This window comes from Periophthalmus magnuspinnatus, chromosome 22, assembly GCF_009829125.3.
Source record: "Periophthalmus magnuspinnatus isolate fPerMag1 chromosome 22, fPerMag1.2.pri, whole genome shotgun sequence".
NCBI classification, from domain to species: Eukaryota; Metazoa; Chordata; class Actinopteri; order Gobiiformes; family Gobiidae; genus Periophthalmus; species Periophthalmus magnuspinnatus.
The window spans coordinates 4,210,510-4,232,681 of NC_047147.1; the positions used below are offsets into that span (position 1 = coordinate 4,210,510).

Here is a 22,172-nt window from a genome sequence, read left to right on the forward strand (position 1 = left end):
AGGGTCCGACTCATTGATTCAGCAGAAATCCGTAAGATTTTCCAGTCCCTGGTGATATTTTTTTCTTTTTTTTCCCCTCACAAGCGGATGTTTTGGATGGACCACACGTGTCCCTGATTGACTAATCCACTTGAAGGATAATCTGAAGGGTAATCTGGAGGGTAATCTGGACAGTAATCTGGAGGGTAATCTGAAGGATAATTTGGATGGTAATCTGCAGGGTAATCTGGAGCCTAATCTGAAGGGTAATCTGAATGGTAATCTGAAGAGTAATCCAAAGGTTAATCTGGAGTCTAATCTGAAGGGTAATGTGAAGCATAATCTGGAGGGTAATCTGAAGGGTAATCTGGAAGGTAACCTGGACCCCAGGAAAGAGGTGAACGACTAGAGCCAAACATGTGAGTAATGTAATGTATTGTAAGTCTTATTCAAGTAGAATTACAAATACAAAATACTGGTCCAAGAAATTACTCAATTAATGCACTCACACTAGGCCTTTTGAACCACTGTGCAGCAGCGAGGACGACAGGAGACGAGGACGACAGGAGACGAGGACGACAGGAGACGAGGACGACAGGAGACGAGGACGACAGGAGACGAGGACGACAGGAGACGAGGACGACAGGAGACGAGGACGACAGGAGACGAGGCTTCCTGTTCTCCTCTTCCTCTTCTCCTCTTCCTCTGCGCCACACCACAGGGCGCGAAACATAAATGTGCGAGTACGGCTTTGAACCACCTCCTTCGACCAATTTAGACTCTACAGCTCCACAGACAACACCAAAACAATTTAAGAATTTTGAAAAGATTTATTTCTCATAGTTTGTTTACAGTTCCAGTTTCTTAAAAAATATCATCTGACAAACGGCAAACACTTCTAAAATAGATTCAACATTTCATAAAACAGTTTCAAACTATTGCTCAAAATCACACCACAGCCTCTTTAGGACACAAATAAAACCCTTTAAATAATGCCTTAAAAACACCACAACTGTATGTATTTAAGAGTCCTATTCTTACAGAGTACAGCAGCTGGCACTTAACAAACCTAATCTAAATCTGCACAAAATACAAAGCTGCTGCCAGAACTGTAGAAATATGGCACTGGGAGATGTCGACTCAATTTGCAAATGGAGACAATGGAAATGCCGTGTTTACCAGGTTATTTTATTAATACTTTGCAGTGAGGTCACACTACATGTATGTCTATGGTAGAATATTCAGCAGTTACCATGGCGACACAACGCACACATTAGCAAACACTGCCAAAAAAAGTTAATCTGAAAACTCAAGAAAAAATTCATGGTCCTGTTTAGGAGTTTGGAATTTTACACAAAAAGGTGACAGATACTAACTGAAAAACTGTTGGCTAATGCTAATGCTAATGCTAATGCTAGCTAGCTTGTGACTGTAATGTTATTTGAGAGGGACTTGTTCAACAGCACATATCAGCTCACCTGTTGTAGTTCATATAAATGAGTTGTGTTAAAATAGAGCTCAGATTAAAGGCTAAAGTGTCATAGAGCTTCAGACAGAGCAGTGCCCCTTAGTTAGCAGAGAATGTGGATGGCATCAGCTGCAAAGTATCAATAGAGCGAGATTCAAGTTTTAAAAAAGACTTAAAGTTAGGCCTGTCACAATAACACATTTTGAAGTTGGATATATCGCTTAAGAGAGACGACAAATGATAATATTGAAACTCATTTACGCCACTGACACAAAAACCCTGAAGTAAAAATATCCCAAAACTATTCTAAATGTATAATATGGTTAGATATCATGAGTTGCAATAAATAAACAGTAGAATGAAACACTTTTATAAAGAGTTTGCGGCTGTAATGAGTCAGACAAGTTATTTATCCAACCCTCAACGGCTCAAATTTAACAACAGGGAAAAAAAACAAAAAGATCCTGACTATTACAAAGAAAAAGTCCCATGATAAATACTGACCCCAAAAATGACTGTTCCATCTGACACATACTGAACCGATACTGAACTGATACTGCACCAATACTGAACCGATACTGCACTCATACTGGACCAATACTGAACCGATATTGAGCTGATACTGGACCGATACTGAACCAGAATTTGATATAGTGATTATAGTGACAGGCCAACTTAAAGATTTTTTTTTTTTTTAGTCCAAGTAAAAAGTCACCTGCAGCTTTTTAACTTTTTAAGCATTTTTCATCAAAAATCTGGAATGTTGACTTTTTTATCCAAGCAGATTTTCTTATTTGTATTGCTCCTTCATGGCATTTCTAAGTATTATTTATTTTATTCTCTTTATAAACAGGTCATCTGGTTGGTTGCATTTGCCCTTGGTCAACATCACAAGAACATTTAATACAAAATATTAGTGTCAAGTGTTAGTAAGTATCTGTGTAATGAACAGTATTTTTGCCACATAAATTTAATGTTATTCAACAGTTTTGGATTTTTATTTTGTCATAATTTAATCCAAAAACATATTTTAGTAAAACTTTACATTCTGGACTCTGGATCTAGTTAGTCTCACCTCAAACTTTCTAAATGAGACCAACCTCAGGCAAAAACTGCCTGAAATAACTTCAGCCATGAGATTATGACTTCACTGTTCCACTCCTCAGCTCCAGTGTTGTTCAATAGTTATTATAAATGAATGTAAATATATTTAAATGTCTTTCATGTTATGTAAGTAATTTGTATTTAATGACTGTGATCATGATGAGTTACTGTCAGTTTTTGCTCAGAATTAAAGTTGGGTTCACGTGAGAACACTTTAAACTGCCCACAATTTAAACCACTGACTGTACAAATAAATGGACATAGCTAACTTGCTGGTTGTTGTGTTCCAAACAGGAAGTGATCATGGGCGCACTTCCAGCTCCATTGACTCTGGCTCCAGTTCACTTTCTATGTAAAAACTGTGTCCTCTCTCTGTAACTGCTGCTGTCAGACTCATCATTTTGATCTTGAAATGTTCATATTAACCCACTCTACATGATCCTGGGGCTTTTATTTCACTATTGTGTTTGTAAATCAAGATCTGAATATTAATAACAGACAAATGAGGCGCCTCCTTTTCCCGAGGTCACTCCTGCTAACGTTAGCAACAGGTTTGATTGACAGAATTCCCAATATGGAACTCTGCTCCAGATTGGCCGCTATAACTGCTAGCCTCAATGAGCTTCATTTGTGACATCACACTGATTTAGTACACTTCTTTATACAGTCTGTGGCTTAAATTGAGCTGAGACAGGTCAGAATTCAGACTGCAGATGTTTTGACCTGGTTTAGACCTGGTTTAGACCTGATTTAGACCTGGTTTATCGCTGCAATTTCTGGGCCTATCCACATGAAACAAAAACTGGCCCAATGTTCGGCGTCTTCTGTCAGCTTAAATAAACAAACGCTGCAAGTTTTTTTTCACAATCGTTTCAAGAATTAATATGACGAGGTTGTGGAGCTGACCCTAAAGAGATCATGAGAAGGTTCAACAGAAGTTTGGAGATTTCATAACCAGTGACTCCCATAGAGTTCCCTCCATCTGAAATCATGACATCATATTCTGAATGCAGTGAACATGCCCTATTCAAATTAAAATAAGTCTAAGTCATTGTTTCAAAAATAAGACATATAGAGCTCTAAGGATATTAATGAGACTTTTCATTGTGGTTTAGAATATTTAGTAAAGTTTGGACATTAAATATTACATCTGAAATAAAAGCACAATATAAAAACACAGTCTCTCTATGTACACATTAAACAGAGTGACATCTTTATTCCCTTTAGTCTAATGAAACATTTGCCTAGTATCTATCAATCATGTCAATGTAAAACTAAATGTGTGGACTCTGATCTTTTGTCCAGTCCTGGTTCCTGTCCGGTTCAGATCCAGGTCTAGATGGACTCACTGTGTCCAGAGTCCACTTCAGTCCTGCATCTCGGGTCCAGACGGGTCCTCTGTCACGTCTGACCCTGCAGCTGCAACATATGAACATGTTACAAAACACGATTTAGAGCAGAGGCCACATGTGCAGGAAGCGCCCCACAGTCTGTGCTGATGCCAACCTGGAGGGTTCAGCTGAAAAAGTTCACTCTTTTACTTTAGTGTTTTCACATTCCATAAAAAAAGCCCCTGAGCTGGATTAGTTTTGCTTAGTTTTGCTCAGTTTCGCTCAGTCTCGCTCAGTTTCACTCTGTTTCGCTCTGTTTTGCTCTACTTAGTTTGCTCTGTTTTGCTCAGTTTTACTTAGTTTTGTTCTGTTTTGCTCTGCCTCATTCTCACATGAAAGTTACTAAGTTCCATTTCTTATGTTTTTTTAAAGGTAGAAACTGTCTTTTCTCTTGGAGGGTCCACCCCGTTTGAGCTTTTCCTGTAATGTTCCCCAGTGTGACATTTAACTTTCACATTTATCTGTCTTCATGGAGACAAGCAGTTAACGCCATTAGTACTAGTCAGATTTAGGTCAGAGGAGAACCCACTCAAGAATGCATGTTTTGGAACGACAATGGCTCAGTTGGTAGAGTGTTTGTCCACTGAGCTGACCTTTGCCAGTTCAACTGACTGCGTGTGTGTGTACAGGGGGTCAAAAAGTTCTCCCACTTAAAAAGATGGGAGAGGCCTGTAATTTCCATCATAGGTACAATTCAACTATGAGAGACAGAACGGGGAGAAAGAATCCTGGAAATCACATTGTAGGATTTTTTATTAATTCATTGGTAAATTCCTTGGTAAAATAAGTATTTAGTCACCTACAAACAAGCAAGATTTCTGGCTCTCACAGACCTGCAACTTCTTCTTTAAGAGGCTCCTCTGTCCTCCACTCATTTCCTGTATTAATGGCACCTATTTGAACTCATTATCAGTATAAAAGACACCTGTCCACAACGTCAAACAGTCAGACTCCAAACTCCACTATGGCCCAGACCAAAGAGCTGTTAAAGGACTCCAGAAACAAAATTGTAGACCTGCACCAGGCCCCGAACACTCAATCTGCAATAGGTAAGCAGCTTGGTGTGAAGAAATCAACTGTGGGAACAATTATTAGAAAAAGGAAGACATACAAGACTGATAATCTCCCTCGATATGGGGCTCCACGCAGGATTTCACCCCGTTGAGTCAAAAGAATGGTGAGCACCAATCCCAGAACCACACGGGAGGACATAGTGAATGACCTGCAGAGAGCTGGGACCAAAGTAACAAAGGGACCATCAGTAACACACTACACCGCCAGGGACTCAAATCCTGCAGTGCCAGACGTGTCCCTCTGCTTAAACCAGGACATGTCCAGCCCCGTCTGGATTTTGCTAGAGAGCATTTGGATGATCCAGAAGAGGATTAGGACAATGTCATATGGTCAGATGAAAACGAAATAGAACTTTTTGGTAAAATCTCAACACCTACTGTGAAGCATGAGGGTGGAAACATCATGCTTTGGGGCTGTTTTTCTGCAAAGGGACCAGGACGAATGATTAGTGTAAAGGAAAGAATGAATGGGGCCACGTATCATGTGATTTTGAGTGAAACCCCCTTCCATCAGCAAGAGCATTGAAGATGAAACGTGGCTGGGTCTTTCAGCATGACAATGATCACAAACACACCGCCCGGGAAACGAAGGAGTGGTTTCGTATTTCAAGGTCCTAGCCAGTCTCCAGATTTCAACCCCATAGAAAATCTTTGGAGGGAGTTGAAAGTCTGTTACCCAGCGACAGCCCCAAAACATCACTGCTCTAGAGGAGATCTGCAGGAGGAATGGGCCAAACTACCAGCAACAGTGTGTGAAAACCTTGTGGAGACTTACAGAAAATGTTTGACCTCTGTCATTGCCAACAAAGGGAATATAAGAAAGTATTGACATGAACTTTAGTTACTGACCAAATACTTATTTTCCACCATAATTTGCAAATCAATTCATTAAAAATTTCATTCCGTCTCTCATAGTTGAAGTGTACCTATCATGAAAATTACAGGTGTCTCTCATTTTTTTAAGTGGGAGAACTTGCACAATTGGTGGCTGACTAAATACTTTTTTGCCCCACTGTATATGTGAATGGGTGAGTGGTTCCTTGATGTGAAGTGCTTTGAGTCTTGAAGGTAGGAAAGTGCTGTATAAAAATGAGACCATTTTCAAGGTATTATTTTGTGGATAATAATCGAAGAAATGCAAAATATATAAGTTTAATGCCATTCCAGGCAAAGCAATAACATCACCAGGTGGTGAAATGGTGCCCCTTTAAATATAAATCTGAACACATTTACCAAGTGATTATTTCTATTTATTGTCAGAAAGAAAAATGTGTAGCGAGTCTAACCAGCAGCAGATGAAGCTCGTGCAGAAAACCACATTAAGGGCAGAATAAACTCATTAACACCAAGTTAAAACCGCATCATGTAACTTTTCCCACAGGGTGTCTGTTGCCATGGAGATGTTACTGTGACATAACCTATGCAAAGCAGTATCACAGTAAATTTAATTCACAAGCTGTTTTTTTCAATAATGTTCATTTTTATTGCTAATAATATAAACGTACAATCTTATTGTGAGTGGACTCGCCTCTCTACAGATCTGACCTGTAACTTGGCAGCATCAACTGCTTGTCTCGACAGACATAAATTGTTTTAATGCCAGACTGCGGAATATTCCAGGTAAAGAAATAACATTTTTACAGAGACAATCAAGTAGCACAACCTCCACCAGAAAAGTTGATTTGGTAAAATTTGCAAATTAGCGACTTGGTAAAATTAGCAAATTAGTGGCTAGCTAGCATGTTAATAAGTGTACCGTAACTTAAAGTGTTACCATGACAACCTGTTTTGTATTCTGACCTGCCTGCTCCTCCAGACCGCGCCGAGCCTTCTCTTCAGGGGAGCTGGGTTCGTCGGGCGGCCATCTTAGCTCCCCACTCTCCACCTCCGCTGTCTCTGTGGGCTCCACCACAATGGAGGGCAGGCGCTTCGAGAGCTTTGGGTAACGCTCATGAGACTCAGGGAAGATCTGAGGAGGAACGGGGCTAAGGACAAACTACAATAAAATATGTTGACAACAGGCTGCATCCAACATAGACTCTCTACAGTCTAACACAGAGACAGATGAGGACTCTCAGGTAAGGACTCTCACAGGTGAGGAATCTCACAGATGAGGACTTTCACAGGTGAGGACTTTCACAGGTGAGGACTTTCTCAGGTGAGGACTCTCACAGGTGAGGACTCTCAGGTGAGGACTCTCTCAGGTGAGGACTCTCAGGTGAGGACTCTCAGGTGAGGACTCTCTCAGGTGAGGACTCTCAGGTGAGGACTCTCTCAGGTAAGGACTCTCTCAGGTGAGGACTCTCACAGGTGAGGACTCTCAGGTGAGGACTCTCTCAGGTGAGGACTCTCACAGGTGAGGACTCTCACAGGTGAGGACTCTCTCAGGTAAGGACTCTCTCAGGTGAGGACTCTCAGGTGAGGACTCTCAGGTGAGGACTCTCTCAGGTGAGGACTCTCACAGGTGAGGACTCACAGGTGAGGACTCTCAGGTGAGGACTCTCACAGGTGAGGACTCTCTCAGGTAAGGACTCTCACAGGTGAGGACTCTCAGGTGAGGACTCTCACAGGTGAGGACTCTCTCAGGTGAGGACTCTCTCAGGTGAGGACTCTCACAGGTGAGGACTCTCAGGTGAGGACTCTCTCAGGTGAGGACTCTCACAGGTGAGGACTCTCAGGTGAGGACTCTCTCAGGTGAGGACTCTCAGGTGAGGACTCTCAGGTAAGGACTCTCTCAGGTGAGGACTCTCACAGGTGAGGACTCTCTCAGGTGAGGACTCTCAGGTGAGGACTCTCACAGATGAGGACTCTCTCAGGTGAGGACTCTCTCAGGTGAGGACTCTCACAGGTGAGGACTCTCACAGGTGAGGACTCTCTCAGGTGAGGACTCTCAGGTGAGGACTCTCACAGGTGAGGACTCTCTCAGGTGAGGACTCTCACAGGTGAGGACTCTCTGGTGAGGACTCTCTCAGGTGAGGACTCTCACAGGTGAGGACTCTCACAGGTGAGGACTCTCTCAGGTGAGGACTCTCACAGGTGAGGACTCTCTCAAGTGTATCAGACTGCAGATGTGTTCATGGTTATAAAATGTTCATATTAACGCGCACTACATGATCCTGGATTTTTTATTTTGCTATTGTGTCTGTAACTAAAGATATGAACATTAATAAAAAAACCTCTTTCCCTGAGGTCGCTCCTGTGACATTAATCTTCATGTGACGCCATTATCCAGCCTTAAAGCCATGTGAGTGTGTACTTGTATCTGACTGAAGGATACAGCCGCCTCGTCCCCCTCAGCTCCAGTGAAGTCCTCAGACCCCGGCTCCAGAGAATTCAGCACCTCGGTCATCCTGAACACAACACATACACTTTGAGGTTTTTTACTTTTTACTGGTAGTAGTAGCAGTAGTAGCAGAAGTAGCAGTAGGAGTAGAAGTAGTAGTGATCGTAGTAGCAGCAGCAATAGATGTGTTGGTACTAGTAGTTGTAATAATAATAATAATACTGCATCAGTCTTATATAGTGCTTTTCCAGATGCTCAAAGTCACATTACAACTGAATGAATTATTAATTTACTCCACACTCTATAGTAGCCACAGTTGCCCTGGGTCAGACTAACAGAAATGAGGCTGCCAATCTGCACCATCGGCCCCTCAGACCACCACCACCACCTCCCACTGCACTCATACTAGTCAATGTGGGTAAAGTATATTGCTTAATAACACAAGAGTAGAACTGCTCCCAGTAGACATAGTAGAAGAAGTAATAGTAGTAGTAATAGTGGTGGTTGTGGTAGCAGCAGTAGTAGCAGTAGGAGTAGTAGCAGTAGTAGAAGAAGTAGTAGAAGTAGCAGTAGTACCAGTAGCAGTAGTAGCAGTAGAACAGTAGCAGTAGCAGTAGTAGCAGTAGCAGTAGTAGCAGTAGAACAGTAGCAGTAGCAGTAGCAGTAGTAGTAGCAGTAGTAGTAGTAGTAGTAGTAGTAGTAGTAGTAAAAGTAACCAGTCCAGATCTGAGCCTGTACTGGCTCCTGGCTCAGAGCCAGGTTCATTTCAGATTTGACGGGATCATGTAAATTTATTCAATGTATGTTCAACCAGACTTATTTTTAGTCCAACACAAGACTGCTGCTGAAGAAAGCTTTATATTGTTAGTTTTAAAAATACAAACTCAATTTTGATACTAAAGAACCAACTCAATACTGATCCCGATACCACGATGATAATAGAAACTCTCTTTCTTTAGACAATATACTGTGATGTACTTTCTTTCCTAGTCCCATGTGTCTTATATCTGTGTACTCCCTCAGTGTCCAGTAGGTTCATAGTGGTCCATGGCTGTATACTAGTCTATGTGTCTTATACTTGTCCTGATACATCATTCTAAAGATATTCAGGAAAGGTTTATTTCTGTCCATGGGACTTTTTGTCAGGAGCTGCTAGATTTACTAATTGCGTTCATTGAAATTGTGATTATTCTTCAAATAAACCCTAACATGTAGTAGAGGATGTTTCCATGTTATAGTGCCACTGTAAAAGCAACAGAGAGCCAGATCTAAACAGATATAGAGTTGGAGAGAGCAATCGAAGGGCATCTGATGTAAAACCTATGCCTTATCAGTATAATAGTCCCAGCATGTTGGCAGTTGGATGATTGGCTGAAACAAAGTGCTCTAGTTAAGGCCAGATTTCTTGCCTCATGTTGCGGTGTCATTGTGGCTCTATTTTTAGTTTTTGGACCAAACTAAATCGTGATGGGAATAAAAACGATAAAAAACTTGTGAAGAAAAAGTCACAGTTTAAGATAATAACCTCCCAAGAGACAGAATCCAGCTCCAGCAATTATCCACCGAGCTCCACCAGCCAGAGCCAGAGTGCTGCAGGTGGAGAGCCAGAGTGCTGCAGGTGGAGAGCCAGAATGGAGAGCCAGAGAGCCAGAGTGGAGGCGGAGAGCTAGAATTTAAAGGGCCCATATGGCTCTACTCTCTGATCTCTGTTGTTTCCTCATCACAAACAGACCTGGAGTTGTGTTTTGTTTCATTCACACATGTTTAACACACAAACCCTGCATATTTTGGCTGAGTTCTTCTCTTAAACTTAAAACACTCCGTTCCACCTTGTGATGTCATGTGGTAATACAGGAAGTGCTTCACTGTGTTTTTAAACTCCACACATCTTCACTAAAATCATTTGGGTGATTTCAGCCCTGGCATTTCCAAGCTTCTGCTACAACTACTGAACTAAAGGTAAAAGGAGCTGTTAACTTGAAAACTACCGCTTCATGACATCACAAGGTGATACAGAACATTTTTGAGGTTTGGAGATGTAGACAGACTAATAATAAAGTGTTACTCAAATATGTGTGAATGAAATAAAACACAACTCCAGGTCTTTTTTTTGAGGAGAAGGGAACAGCATTAGAACATGGATTAAAGCTACAAGAGTCGGTGTTTGTGTATAGGAGCTTTACATAAATAAAGTTTTGTAAACAAACTATTTGTTTCTTTTTACTCACTCAAAAATAGGGCTTTTTCAAAATTTTTAACCTTTTATAAAAAATTTCAGATATATAGTTAACCGATATATATCAGGCAGATATTTGCTCTTTTAGTGTATCAGTTATCGGCCTTGAATCTCCAGCAGGGAGTGATATTTAGTTTGGGCTGACCTGTTGCCTACAGAATCCACATAAAGACTGATTTGAACTTTAACCTGGAGGAGGACACTGCACAGACGTGACTGAATAAGCCAAACTGGCCCCACATATCGGCCCCAAAATAGCGACAGATCTGATCGGCCATTGATTTTTCTGGATTCTAAACAATCGATTTTGGCATAAGCCTGAAAGAAACATACCAGGCGATCTCTAATAAATATAACGTTTATAACTATTTCAATGATTGGCACAAGGTAAAGATGGGATTCACTTCCAGGTGCACTATGTAACTTTACTGCTTGTCTCCACAGAGATGTTACCGGTATCACTCCTCACACGCTCCCCGCACCTTTAGACTCAGGACCCATTTAGGGACTATTCATAACACAAAACAACTACCAGACACAAGGTTTAGGTCACTACTACTACTATTTCTACTACTACTAATATTACTACTGCTAGTACTAATATTATCACTATTTCTACTATTTTTCTGCTCGTCTCCATGGAGATGTTACCGCTATTACTTGAATGTCCCACAGAATGGCATTTTAACTATCTCCATGGAGACAAGCAGATGACTTCACCAGGGCAAATTATTATATCAGATCTGTGGAAAAGTGACCACTCAGTACCAATGCCCATTTTTCAAGATATTTTTGAGCTTGTAATAAAATAAACGCAAGATGCAATGCCATACTGTGGAACATTACAGGCAAAGCAGTAACATCCTCTGGAAACAAGCAGGTGATAAATCTCACTTAGGTAGTAAAATGAACTGAAATGCAAACTTGAAATGCAAAAATACAGGCTAGATATAGTATTTTAGATCTGCACAAAGATGTTCTGAATTGTCCCGGTGCGTCAGATGCCCTTTCTGTGTGTCAGATGCCCTCCCTGTGTCTCGATGGGGTCTGCATGTTCTGAAATGTAAGTCTTGTTTTAGTCTGCTCAAATTTCTGTCTTTTTTGGTCTGCAGATTACATTCAGATCAGATCGGGGTACATAAGTGGGCAAACAGCTCTACCCACTGAGCCACCGCAGTAAAGCCTCATTCCTCTCTCCACCTTCATCAAAACAGAAAATCCCTTCTTTCAGACAATCAGGCGTTTCCATGGAGACGGTCTCATTCAGATTTGATTCGATGATTGTGTCTCGCTCCAACACCTTTAGACTCGGGACCCATTTAGAGACTATTCATGTAAGAATACAACTACCAGCAGGGTTTAGGTCACTACTACTAATAATCCAATACTACTACTACTACTACTACTACTACTACTACTACTGCTACTACTACTACTACTACTACTACTACTACTCCTGCAACTGGTGTCACACTGCCTGCACTTTTAGACTCAGGACCCATTTAGAGACTATTCATAACACAAAGCAACTACCAGACACAAGGTTTAGGTCACTACTACCAATAATACTGTTACTGCTACTGCTACTACTACTACTAGTACTACTACTGATACTATTACCACTGCTATTACTAATATTACTATTATTTCTACTAATATTCTTACTATTTCTACTACAATTACTGCCACTATGACAACTACTACTTTTGCGTGTACTCCTCATCCTCCTGTGGCTAATGTGTTTTAACAGGTTGCATTGGTCTGTTCTGGCCTTTGGGGACATTATAAGTTGATTGTTCTTGTATCTGTGTGTGGCGTGTGCAGGTCCCAGAGGACACACTCAGAGGACACTCAGAGGACAGTCAGAGGACGCTCAAAGGACGCTCAGAGGACGTCAGGGCTGTTTCAGTGCATGGACACAGTCAGGTCAGTGATAAAGAGTTACTGGAAGAACGTGGGCACATTTTAAGACCTGAAGCAACGATGTTTTTACAACAAACACATCCCGAGCATATACTTTGTGTTAAAAGGAGTAGTAGTAGTAGCTGTAGTTGTAGCAGCAGCAGTTTTAGTAATCGTAGTAGTACTAGTATTTATTGTAGTAGTAATCGTAGTAGTAACAATAGTAGTAATTGTAGTAGTAGTAGTAATTGTAGTAGTACCAAATCTTAACAACTTACAACATCAACTTAGACGTAGGTTAGTCCTTTAGCTCTTGTAGAGTCGTCCTGGTCTGCAGTGCTCTGTATCAGGACTTCTTTAAAGCTCCTATATGACACAAACTGACTCTTGTAGCTTTAATCCATGTTCTAATCGTATTACCTCCTCAAAAACAGACCTGGAGTTGTGTTTTTTTTTCATTCACACCTTTGACTTTATTATTAGTCTGTCTACATGTCCAAAGCTCAAAATGCTCTGTTCCACCTTGTGATGTCATGAAGTGGTACTTTTCAAGTTAACAGCCCCTTTTATCTTTAGTTCTGTAGAGACTGGAAATTCCTGGGCTGAAATCATCCAGATTATTCTAGTGAAGGTTTTTGGAGTTTAAAAACACAATGGAGCACTTCCTGTATTACCACATGATGACATCACAAGGTGGAACAGAGCGTTTTCAGTTTGAGCGAAGAACTCAGTCTAAATATGCAGGGTTTGTGTGTTAAACATGTGTGAATGAAACAAAAAACAACTCCAGGTCTGTTTGAGGATTAGAACAGATAATAATAATATGGACCTTTAGACCTGGTTCAGACCTGGTTAAGTGATTCTATTGTAGGGTATTAAGGCTTTATTATCCTCAAACTTTTCCACATATGAAAATATTTTGCCTTTTAATTACCACCAGATCAAAAACAATAAAAATTGACTATACCCCACCTAAACTAGGGGACTAAAAAGGACTAAAACATCTAAATAGTTCTATACAGGGAACATCCAAGGCCCATGGACCTAAACATGTGCCACTGAGCTGTGCTCAACGCTACACGTCACGAGTTTAGCCTTTAGCGACTAGGTACATCCAGTCCTGCCCATGGACCATGTGCATTTGAACTACCCCCCATGAGACTTTGAGCAACAAGAGCGAGCGGAGCGGCCGCGAAGGAGACAAGGGAATAATAAATAAATAAATTATAAATGATGTTTGTGCTTCCAGGAGCTTCTGAACCATGTTCTAAATCTGCGGCTCAATCATGACAGTTTAGCTCGTTCACATTGTTCACATGCTCGTTCGTGTCGTACCATGTAAGCGCTCGAACCAATCAGGCGCTCAGACGCTCAGACGCTCTGCTGCTGCCTCTCTCTGGGTGAATAATAATAACTCTTTATTACTGATTATATCTCATGGAGGTTAGCCATGTGTGAAGTGTCTCAGAGCCCCTCACTGCTGCAGTGAATACAAACGCTCTACAAACAGGGACGCTTAGCAAAAGGCACGCAACCAGTCCTGGTTTAGTCCTGGTTTTATCCCAGTTTAGTCCTGGTGTAGACTTTGTTTGATCCTGTTTTAATCATGGTCTAGTCCAGGCTACTACTGCTGCTGCTACCACTACTATCACTTGGACCTACTAAATGGACCTTTACAGAATCTTGATCTAACTTCATAACTAGTATTAAGACTACATGGTAATATAAACATATATAAACAGATAACAAAACACTTTTTCTTTAGACAATATACTGTGATGTTCCATATTAAATGTTGGTACTTAGTGTTCTATTCCCATGTGTATTATATCTGTGTAATCCCTCAGTGTCCAGTAGGTTCATAGTGGTCAGTGGGTGTGAACTAGTCTATGTGTCTTATACTTGTGAAAAATACAACTCAACATCATTCTAAAGATATTCAGGAAAGGTTCATTTCTGTCCTGTCAGTGGGACTTTTTAGCATCAATATCTGCTCATATGAATATCTATATGTCGAAACTAGTTATAGTATTGATTAGGATCTGATTTTAGATTTTTTGATGAGCCTCGTTCACTTTTCCCTCCTGTTCCCTCTCCTCTAAATCCCTGTTCATTTTTTCACACTGTTCACCACAGCAGCTCCTCCTCTTTCATTTATCACGTTACTTTTTAAAAATTGAAAATGCAGAGCTCAGTCTGTGCCTAAAAAAGCCTCCGCTCTAACTGTCCATCAGCAGATTAATAACAGCGTCCACTGACACTGAAATCACAGCCTCCTCCAGTCTGTCCCTGTTTCCACCACAGCGTCTCCAGCACCTCACACACAGCTCCTCGCACACAGCTCCTCGCACACAGCTCCTCGCACACAGCTCCTCGCACACTGCACCTCACACACAGCTCCTCGCACACTGCACCTCACACACAGCTCCTCGCACACAGCTCCTCGCACACAGCTCCTCGCACACAGCTCCTCACACACAGCTCCTCACACACAGCTCCTCGCACACAGTTTCTACATACATAGCTCCTCACACACAGCTCCTCGCACACTGCACCTCACACACAGCTCCTTGCACACAGCTCCTCACACACAGTTCCTCACTGTGTTGGTGCTCCACTTGTCAGATCGCATTTTTTGTCTTCATGGTTTCAGCTTCAGTTCTATGCACTGAAGTTCTCTGGGAACTTTTAAATATTGTTTTAAGTTGTTAATCACTATGATAACGGCCCTAATTTTTCCTTATTCTGAAACCTATGAATTGTACATTGAGATCGTTTTTAAATAAATTTTTAACCAAATAACTGTTAAAATCTGGCAACTGGCTGAAAGATTCAAGACAGAATATTATAATAGGACAAAATGTATTTAGTAAACTCAGAAATGGTTTATTCTGTTTTGACATTTCGGTTTTAAAATGCCAAATGTATTTTGGTTTGTGTTTTAGGTCATTTTCATAATGGAGGAGGTCTTGAAGTGTCCGCGCCTATGCTCTGGAGTGAGGTGAGTGCAGTGTGAGGCAGACGACCTCGGGCCGACCTATGCAGTCTACAGTGTAGACTACGTATAGTCCTTAGACACAGGTGAAAACCTCTGTGTACAGAGGAAGTGTGTAGGGGTGTGTGTGTGTATGTATGTGTGTGGGGGTGTGTGTGTGAGTGTGTGAGGGTGTGTGTGTGTGAAGGTGTGTGTGTGTGTGGGGGTGAACATGTGGGTGGGGGTGTGTGTGTGTGTGTACAGTGTGTGTGAGCGTGTGTGTGAACATGTGTGTGTGTACAGTATGTGTGAGCGTGTGTGTGAACATGTGTGTGTGTGTGTACAGTATGTGTGAGCATGTGTGTGAACATGTGTGTGTGTGTACAGTATGTGTGAGGGGGTGTGTGAGCATGTGTGTGTGTGTATCAGCATGTGTATGCGTGTGTGTGTGTGTGTGTGTGTGTGGGAGTGAGCGTGTGTGTGAGCATGTGTGTATGTATCAGCATGTGTATGCGTGTGTGTGTGTGTGTCGGGGTGTGTGTGAGCGTGTGTGTGTATGCATGTGTGTTCACAGGGCTCTGTCTCTTGAAGCTCATTGTCATGGAGATAAGTTCTCTGATCAGCTGATGGACTCTCACGTGGCTCATGGTGTTTGAGGTGAATGATGTGCGGTGTGTGTGAACAAGAGCGATCCAAAAGTAAAGTAAACAGAAGTAAATCTAGAGCCACTGGGGGGCTCTAGATTTCTAGCCACTAACGTGTGAAAACCACCTCAGTCTGTATAGTCCAGTCCATTGACTTTCAGGTGTGTTGGGGAACACTAGTTTGAAATTTTTCCAAGCCATCCCTGGGAATACCTCGAGCCAGTTTGAGTAAACAGACTCACACTTGGATTTCATCGTATAATTTACCATTTTGAATCGGCCCAAGCAGCTTCTGCTCCAAAAAGTGAATGCAAAACAGTCACCTGCTGAATTTAAATAAGCAGACACAGGGGCAAGAATCACTACACTATGTACAGACTGTATAAACATATATACTCTATTACTTTATATTATATAGATACAGTTTATGGTTATAGACCAGGTTTAGGTAATTTAGTATTATTTTAATAGATGGTGTGGAATGGAAACTATCCAATCAAAAAAGTCAGAACGATGACGATGATCAAAACAGGACGGCATTTATTTAAGTCATGATTATTCCAACTAGCTCTACAATAATAAAAGTCAAAAGTCAGACCTGGACGACTGAGGGATTGCACCGACATCTGGCCCTACAGTACTGTGGATGCAGAAACCATGCTCCTGCTGCTGCTATGGGCTGTGGGCTAATTCTATAATGCTCTGATTTGACACACGCTCACAATTTGCATGAAAACAATTGTCCAAATGGCCAGTAATTCAAAATGTCCTCCTGGAGGTTTGTTGCTTGGTTCAGGCTTGATGTTTGTGGAGAAAATGGTCAACATAAGAAAAATCATCTGAGCCTTTAGTGTATTTTCATTGTTCTTTTGACTTTGGTTAGAAATTCTCAGTTAATGGTTGATTAGAATAACAAAAATGTATTTAGTTATAACAGTGATGCCACAGAAATGTTACAGAATGGTCCTTTAAATCAGAAAGGTTAAGGCACTTCCCAAACAAAGACATCCTTTGGGTCATAATGGAGGAAAGAAGGGTTAAAGTAATATAGTTTTTAAATCAGTCTCAACCAAGTTATAACAGATCACAGTGTCATAACCACAGACTGTAGTGAGTGTGACGTCAGTACAGCGTTCAGCTCCAAATGAAGCTCATCGAGGCTAGAGCAGTTATAGCGCCCAATGTAGAATTTCAACTGCGAGTATCATAGCAACCAAAGAGCCAATCTGGAGCGACCCTGATGAGGTAACGCCTCTCCCCTACCTGCCCCGCTGGTTTAGCAGGGAGTGGGCGCTTAGCATCGTCAATCAAACCTGTTACTAACACTAGCAAGAGCGACCCCAGGGAAAGAAGGCACCTGATTTGTCTGTTATTAATGTTCATATCACGATTTACAAACACAATAGTGAAATAAAAAACCCAGGATCATGTAGAGCGGGTTAATACGAACATTTTAAGACCGAAATGACAAGTCTGACAGCAGCAGTTACAGAGAGAGGGCAGAGTAACACAGTTTTACAATAGAAAGTGAATTGGAGTCGATAGAAACTGAAGTGCGTCCATGATCACTTCCCGTTTGGAATGCAGAGGCTAGCAGGTTAGCTATGTCCATTTATATATACCGTCTGTGGGGACATAAACCTTTTTGACCTTTCTGATTTAAAGGTGCACTATGTAACATTTCTGCATTGAGATTATATCTTCATCTGGAATGTTCCACAGTATGGCATTATACTTATCTATCTCAGTGTGGACATGCTTTCATTATATTATGCTGGTAACTCAATATATGCAAGATAAATGTAATACCATACTGTGAAGCATTCTTAGTAAAGCAAAAATACTCTACAGAGACAAGCAGGTGGAGGACAGCACTATCAGAAACATTACACCATTGCTTTTTTCTATATGGAGGTATGATTTAGGTCAGATGCCCTTCCTTCCTTCAATCCGTACACTGGACACAATGTTACTGACTTTATCCATGGCTTTCAAAATAAGATACCAAGACCGTTGCTATAGCAATTAACAATTTAAAAACAATTTTAAATGGAAAAAGTCTTGTAACTGTTGCATATAACAGAAAGCCAAAGCCCAGAGGAGCAGTACACAATCCATATTGTACAGCGTTAAACCAGTTTCATTACCATTTTCCTCCCAAATCGTTTCCAGCGCCTCCTCAGCAACATAACAAACACATCCCCAAACTACTTTCAAAATGATAATTTCACATCCTTATACACTCCCCTCTCTCCCCTCCACTACTCCACTACTTTTAGCTTATAACAGTTACCATTCTTGCTCCACTTCGGAGTCTAGCACCATTTTTCATGCCCTATATTGCTTTTTTCCCTGGCCTATTTTTAAAACCCACTTTAGATTTTTTTGGAGGTAAAAGCAAAACAGATGTATAATTCATAAATGTCAACTATAACTGTGCAGGAACAACAGGCAGCCAGGTAATAGCTGACATAGCAGCATGAGACAGCCTTGTGATACTCCTACACACTCTGGACTTCCAATGCTTTCTCTGCCCACAGACCCACACACTATTTCAAATACATTACATAGGATATAAGTGGGGCTGCAGTTTGGAGCTGCAAATTATATTACTTTAATAACTGAGGTGACACCAAATATTAAAATGCAAACGCTTCATCCAGCATCGTAATTTGCTATTAATAATTTTGCTAAAATGTCTGTAATCCCTCAGTCGTCCAGGTCTGATCCATAGTAAAAGAAAAATTTAAATTTGTCAACTGGACTAAACTGGACAAAAAGTTGAAAAAGATTATATTGGATTATATTATATTTTGTATTTGTGATATGTATGTTTCATGCATAATTGAAAATCAGATACTAATTAACTAAAACTAGTGTCGATACTCATTCAAGAAGGTATCGATACAAAAAAATAGACTAGAAAATTAACCTATTTTTATGATCTTGAGCTGTATCTTTTATAAGTATAAGACACATAGACTAGTATACACCCATGGACCACTATGAACCTACTGAACACTGAGGGATTACACAGATATAAAACACATGGGAATAGAAAACAAAGTACCAACATTTAATCTAGAACATCACTGTATATTGTCTAAAGAAAGACTATTTTTATTATCGTGGTATCGGATTCCACAGAATTGAAATAGTTTGACATTTATATGCAGGGGTTTAGAACTCAAATTCAACCCAGTTTTGTTAAATAAAACTAGACATAACTTTTCCTTATAAATGCAAAGACCTCATTTTTGCTTTTGTGATTCTTTCTTTTCTTGTTGCATAATAATTTTGGCTCTTGCCCTTTATTTTAATCTGGTATTATTGTCAGGATGTTTCATGCTTTTAATGTTTCAAATACTATACTCTAAGCCTATAATCCCTGTTGTACTACTTACAACAACAGTCAAATGGTGTGCGCACTCACATATGAAGCACTGAATTTATGAATGAATTTGGCTTGTTGTCTGCTGTCCATTGCATAAAACATGTATGAAATTTCTATTCATTTCTATTCATAACTATTGTTATTTATTTAAAATTAGGCTGCAGGCAGTAGCAGACTATTTCTAACTAACTCTCATCTGGCAAACGGGCTAAAATATTGAAATTCTACAGCAACGCACAAACCCTGCCTTTTTCATTTGCTGCACAGAAACAGAAAAACAATAATACTAAAAATCTTGCATCTTTCTAGCTGAAAAACAAACACATTTCAATTATTTTATGTTATAATCATAATATTACATGGGGATTTTTAAGCATAGGCTGATGTAGTTTTGGGCTACATGTAAACTGTGATAATATGTAATCTTTGTTGCATAAAACTTATATTTGCTTTCTTGTTCATAAATATATGGACTTCAACAAAAAAAAAGAAAAAAAAAAGGAAAATAAAGTAGAAAAGATGAGGACTTCAACTTTCATGTTATTCAGTCATTCCAAATGTCCACTTAAAATCTTGCATAATGTACAAAAGTGCAGTTGTATTGTTGTTTCTGAACGCACAAGCCCCATACCTGTCCACGGAGTCAGATCAGGCGGTGAAAGGTGTCTGTCCTCGGCTTCTTCATCACAAACTCCGCAGCTCTTGATGGGGAAGAGGTGACTCCCGGTGCTTCTGCCTGCTGTCTGCTCTGCTCCTGTGGGCGAGAGTGAACCAGGCGGCCGGCACGGAGCGAGAAGAGCCCGGGGAGGAGGGAGAGGAGTCCGGGGAGGAGCGAGAGGAGCCCGGGAAGGAGGGAGAGGAGTCCGGGGAGGAGCGAGAGGAGCCCGGGAAGGAGGGAGAGGAGGGAGAGGAGGAAGAGAAGCTGGGGGAAAGTGAGAAGTGGCTGTCGCTCACACCAGAGAAGTGTTCTGCGCCTGCGCAATGGAGCCGACAGCCGCAGTAGTAGTGGAAAATTCCTGTTTTTTGCCTTGATTTTCGTGTAAATATTCCTAAATAAACCAACAGAAATGCCAGTGAACTGCTATTTAATGTGTATACTGCTAAAACATGTTAATATAAACAGATAATATACAAGAATAGCGTTGAAAAGGGGAACTATAACGCTTTTCAAAATGATCTTAACGCACCGTACACCAGCGTGACGTTAAATCTCTTATATCCGCAGGTTTCGTCGTGAGCAAAAGAACTACATGTCTGACATGTTTTTTCCAAGTTTTTCAAGATTTTGTTAGAAAATTGTAGGTTAAATTGTGCATATATTGGCTTTTGGAATGTTCTGGGAGTAAACAGTGCACTGAGGTAACGTTCCTCAGAGACAAAATTGTTTGCTAGCTGTCGGTTGGATTTTTGGTTTAGTTTAGCAAAGCATGTGTTATTTAAAGGTCTGGAAGTAATTTAATGCCGAATACGTGACACTTTAGGTAACAAGTGACACGCTTTTTATTAAGTTTTGTCTCCATCTAGTGTACGAAACTCTCTGTTTAACTTTTTTTACGTTAAAAGGATGGAGCGCAACATTGTTCCATTGTCAGTAGTAGCATTTTACGCGGCTGTAAATATATTTTCAAAGAGCTAAAAAGTTAATATTTATATCTACAGTTGAAACCAGAAGTTTACATACATTATATAAAAAGACACGTACGCTTTTTTTCCTCACTGTCTGACAAGAAATCAGACAAAACTTTTCCCGTTTTAGGTCAGTTAGGATTAAGAAATGTATTTCTATTTGCTAAATGCCAGAATAATAAGAGAAAGATTTTTTACAAAATTTTTCATTCTTTGAAGTCAGAAGTTTACATACATTTCATTAGCATTTGCCTTTAAACTGTATGACCTGGGTCAAATGATGGATGACCCGGTGCCTGGCTGGGGTGGCTCCTGTCCTGCCATGGATCGGCCCCTCTCTGTCCCTTACTTGAGTGACTCTGGCCCTACAGACTTGAACTCTATCTGCAAATGAATGTGACTGTCTGTCCGTGGGAGTGGATCTCTCCTTTACTGTGGTTCTCCTCAAGGTTTCTCTTTTTCCCACTGTTTTTTTTTTTTTTTCTTTGCCGAGAAGGAGAGTCTAAGGACAGGGGATGTTCTGGGATAGTTACCCATTTGCTTTTTTTCTGTTGATTATTTTGCTTGTCTGTTTCTGTTTCATTGTTGATTCTCTAACTTTCTGTTGGTTAAATCAATTCTCATGTTCAGCCCTAAATTGAATTGATATTTTGGATGTCCTTCCACAACCTTCTCACAATAGTTACCAGAAATTTTGGCCCTTTCCTCCTGACAGAATTGGTGTAAATGAGCCAAGTTTGTAGGCCGTCTTACTTGCACATGCCTTTTCAGGTCTGCCCATACATTTTCAATCGTATTGAGATCAGGGCTTTGTGACGGCCACTCTAAAACATTGACTTTGTTGGATAACATGACCCAAACCATACTGCCAAACTGGCAGTATGGTTTGGGTCATTGACTATTTGGAAGACCCATTTGTGCCCAAGCTTTAACTTCCCGGCTGATATCTTAAGATGTTGCTTCAGTATGTTGTTTCCAGTATACATAATGTTTTTTCCTCATGATGCCATCTATTTTGTGAAGTGCACCAGTCCCTCCTGCAGCAAAACAACCCCACAACATGATGCTGCCACCCCCGTTGGGGTGGTGTTGTCAGGC

General features: G+C 40.7%; 1 protein-coding gene across 1 annotated transcript; it reads right to left on the bottom strand.

Annotated features, from left to right (window-relative positions):
* Window positions 1–792: 792 nt before the first annotated feature.
* Window positions 793–20,204, bottom strand: LOC117390844 (protein LBH-like). The gene is made up of 4 exons (XM_033988649.2): window positions 20,080–20,204; window positions 8,293–8,365; window positions 6,816–6,984; window positions 793–3,970 (listed from the first exon to the last, which is right to left on the bottom strand). Exons 2-4 carry the CDS (start codon window positions 8,362–8,364, stop codon window positions 3,918–3,920), a joined length of 294 nt encoding a protein of 97 aa, XP_033844540.1. The 5' UTR covers window position 8,365; window positions 20,080–20,204; the 3' UTR covers window positions 793–3,917.
* Between the last annotated feature and the right edge of the window lie 1,968 nt (window positions 20,205–22,172).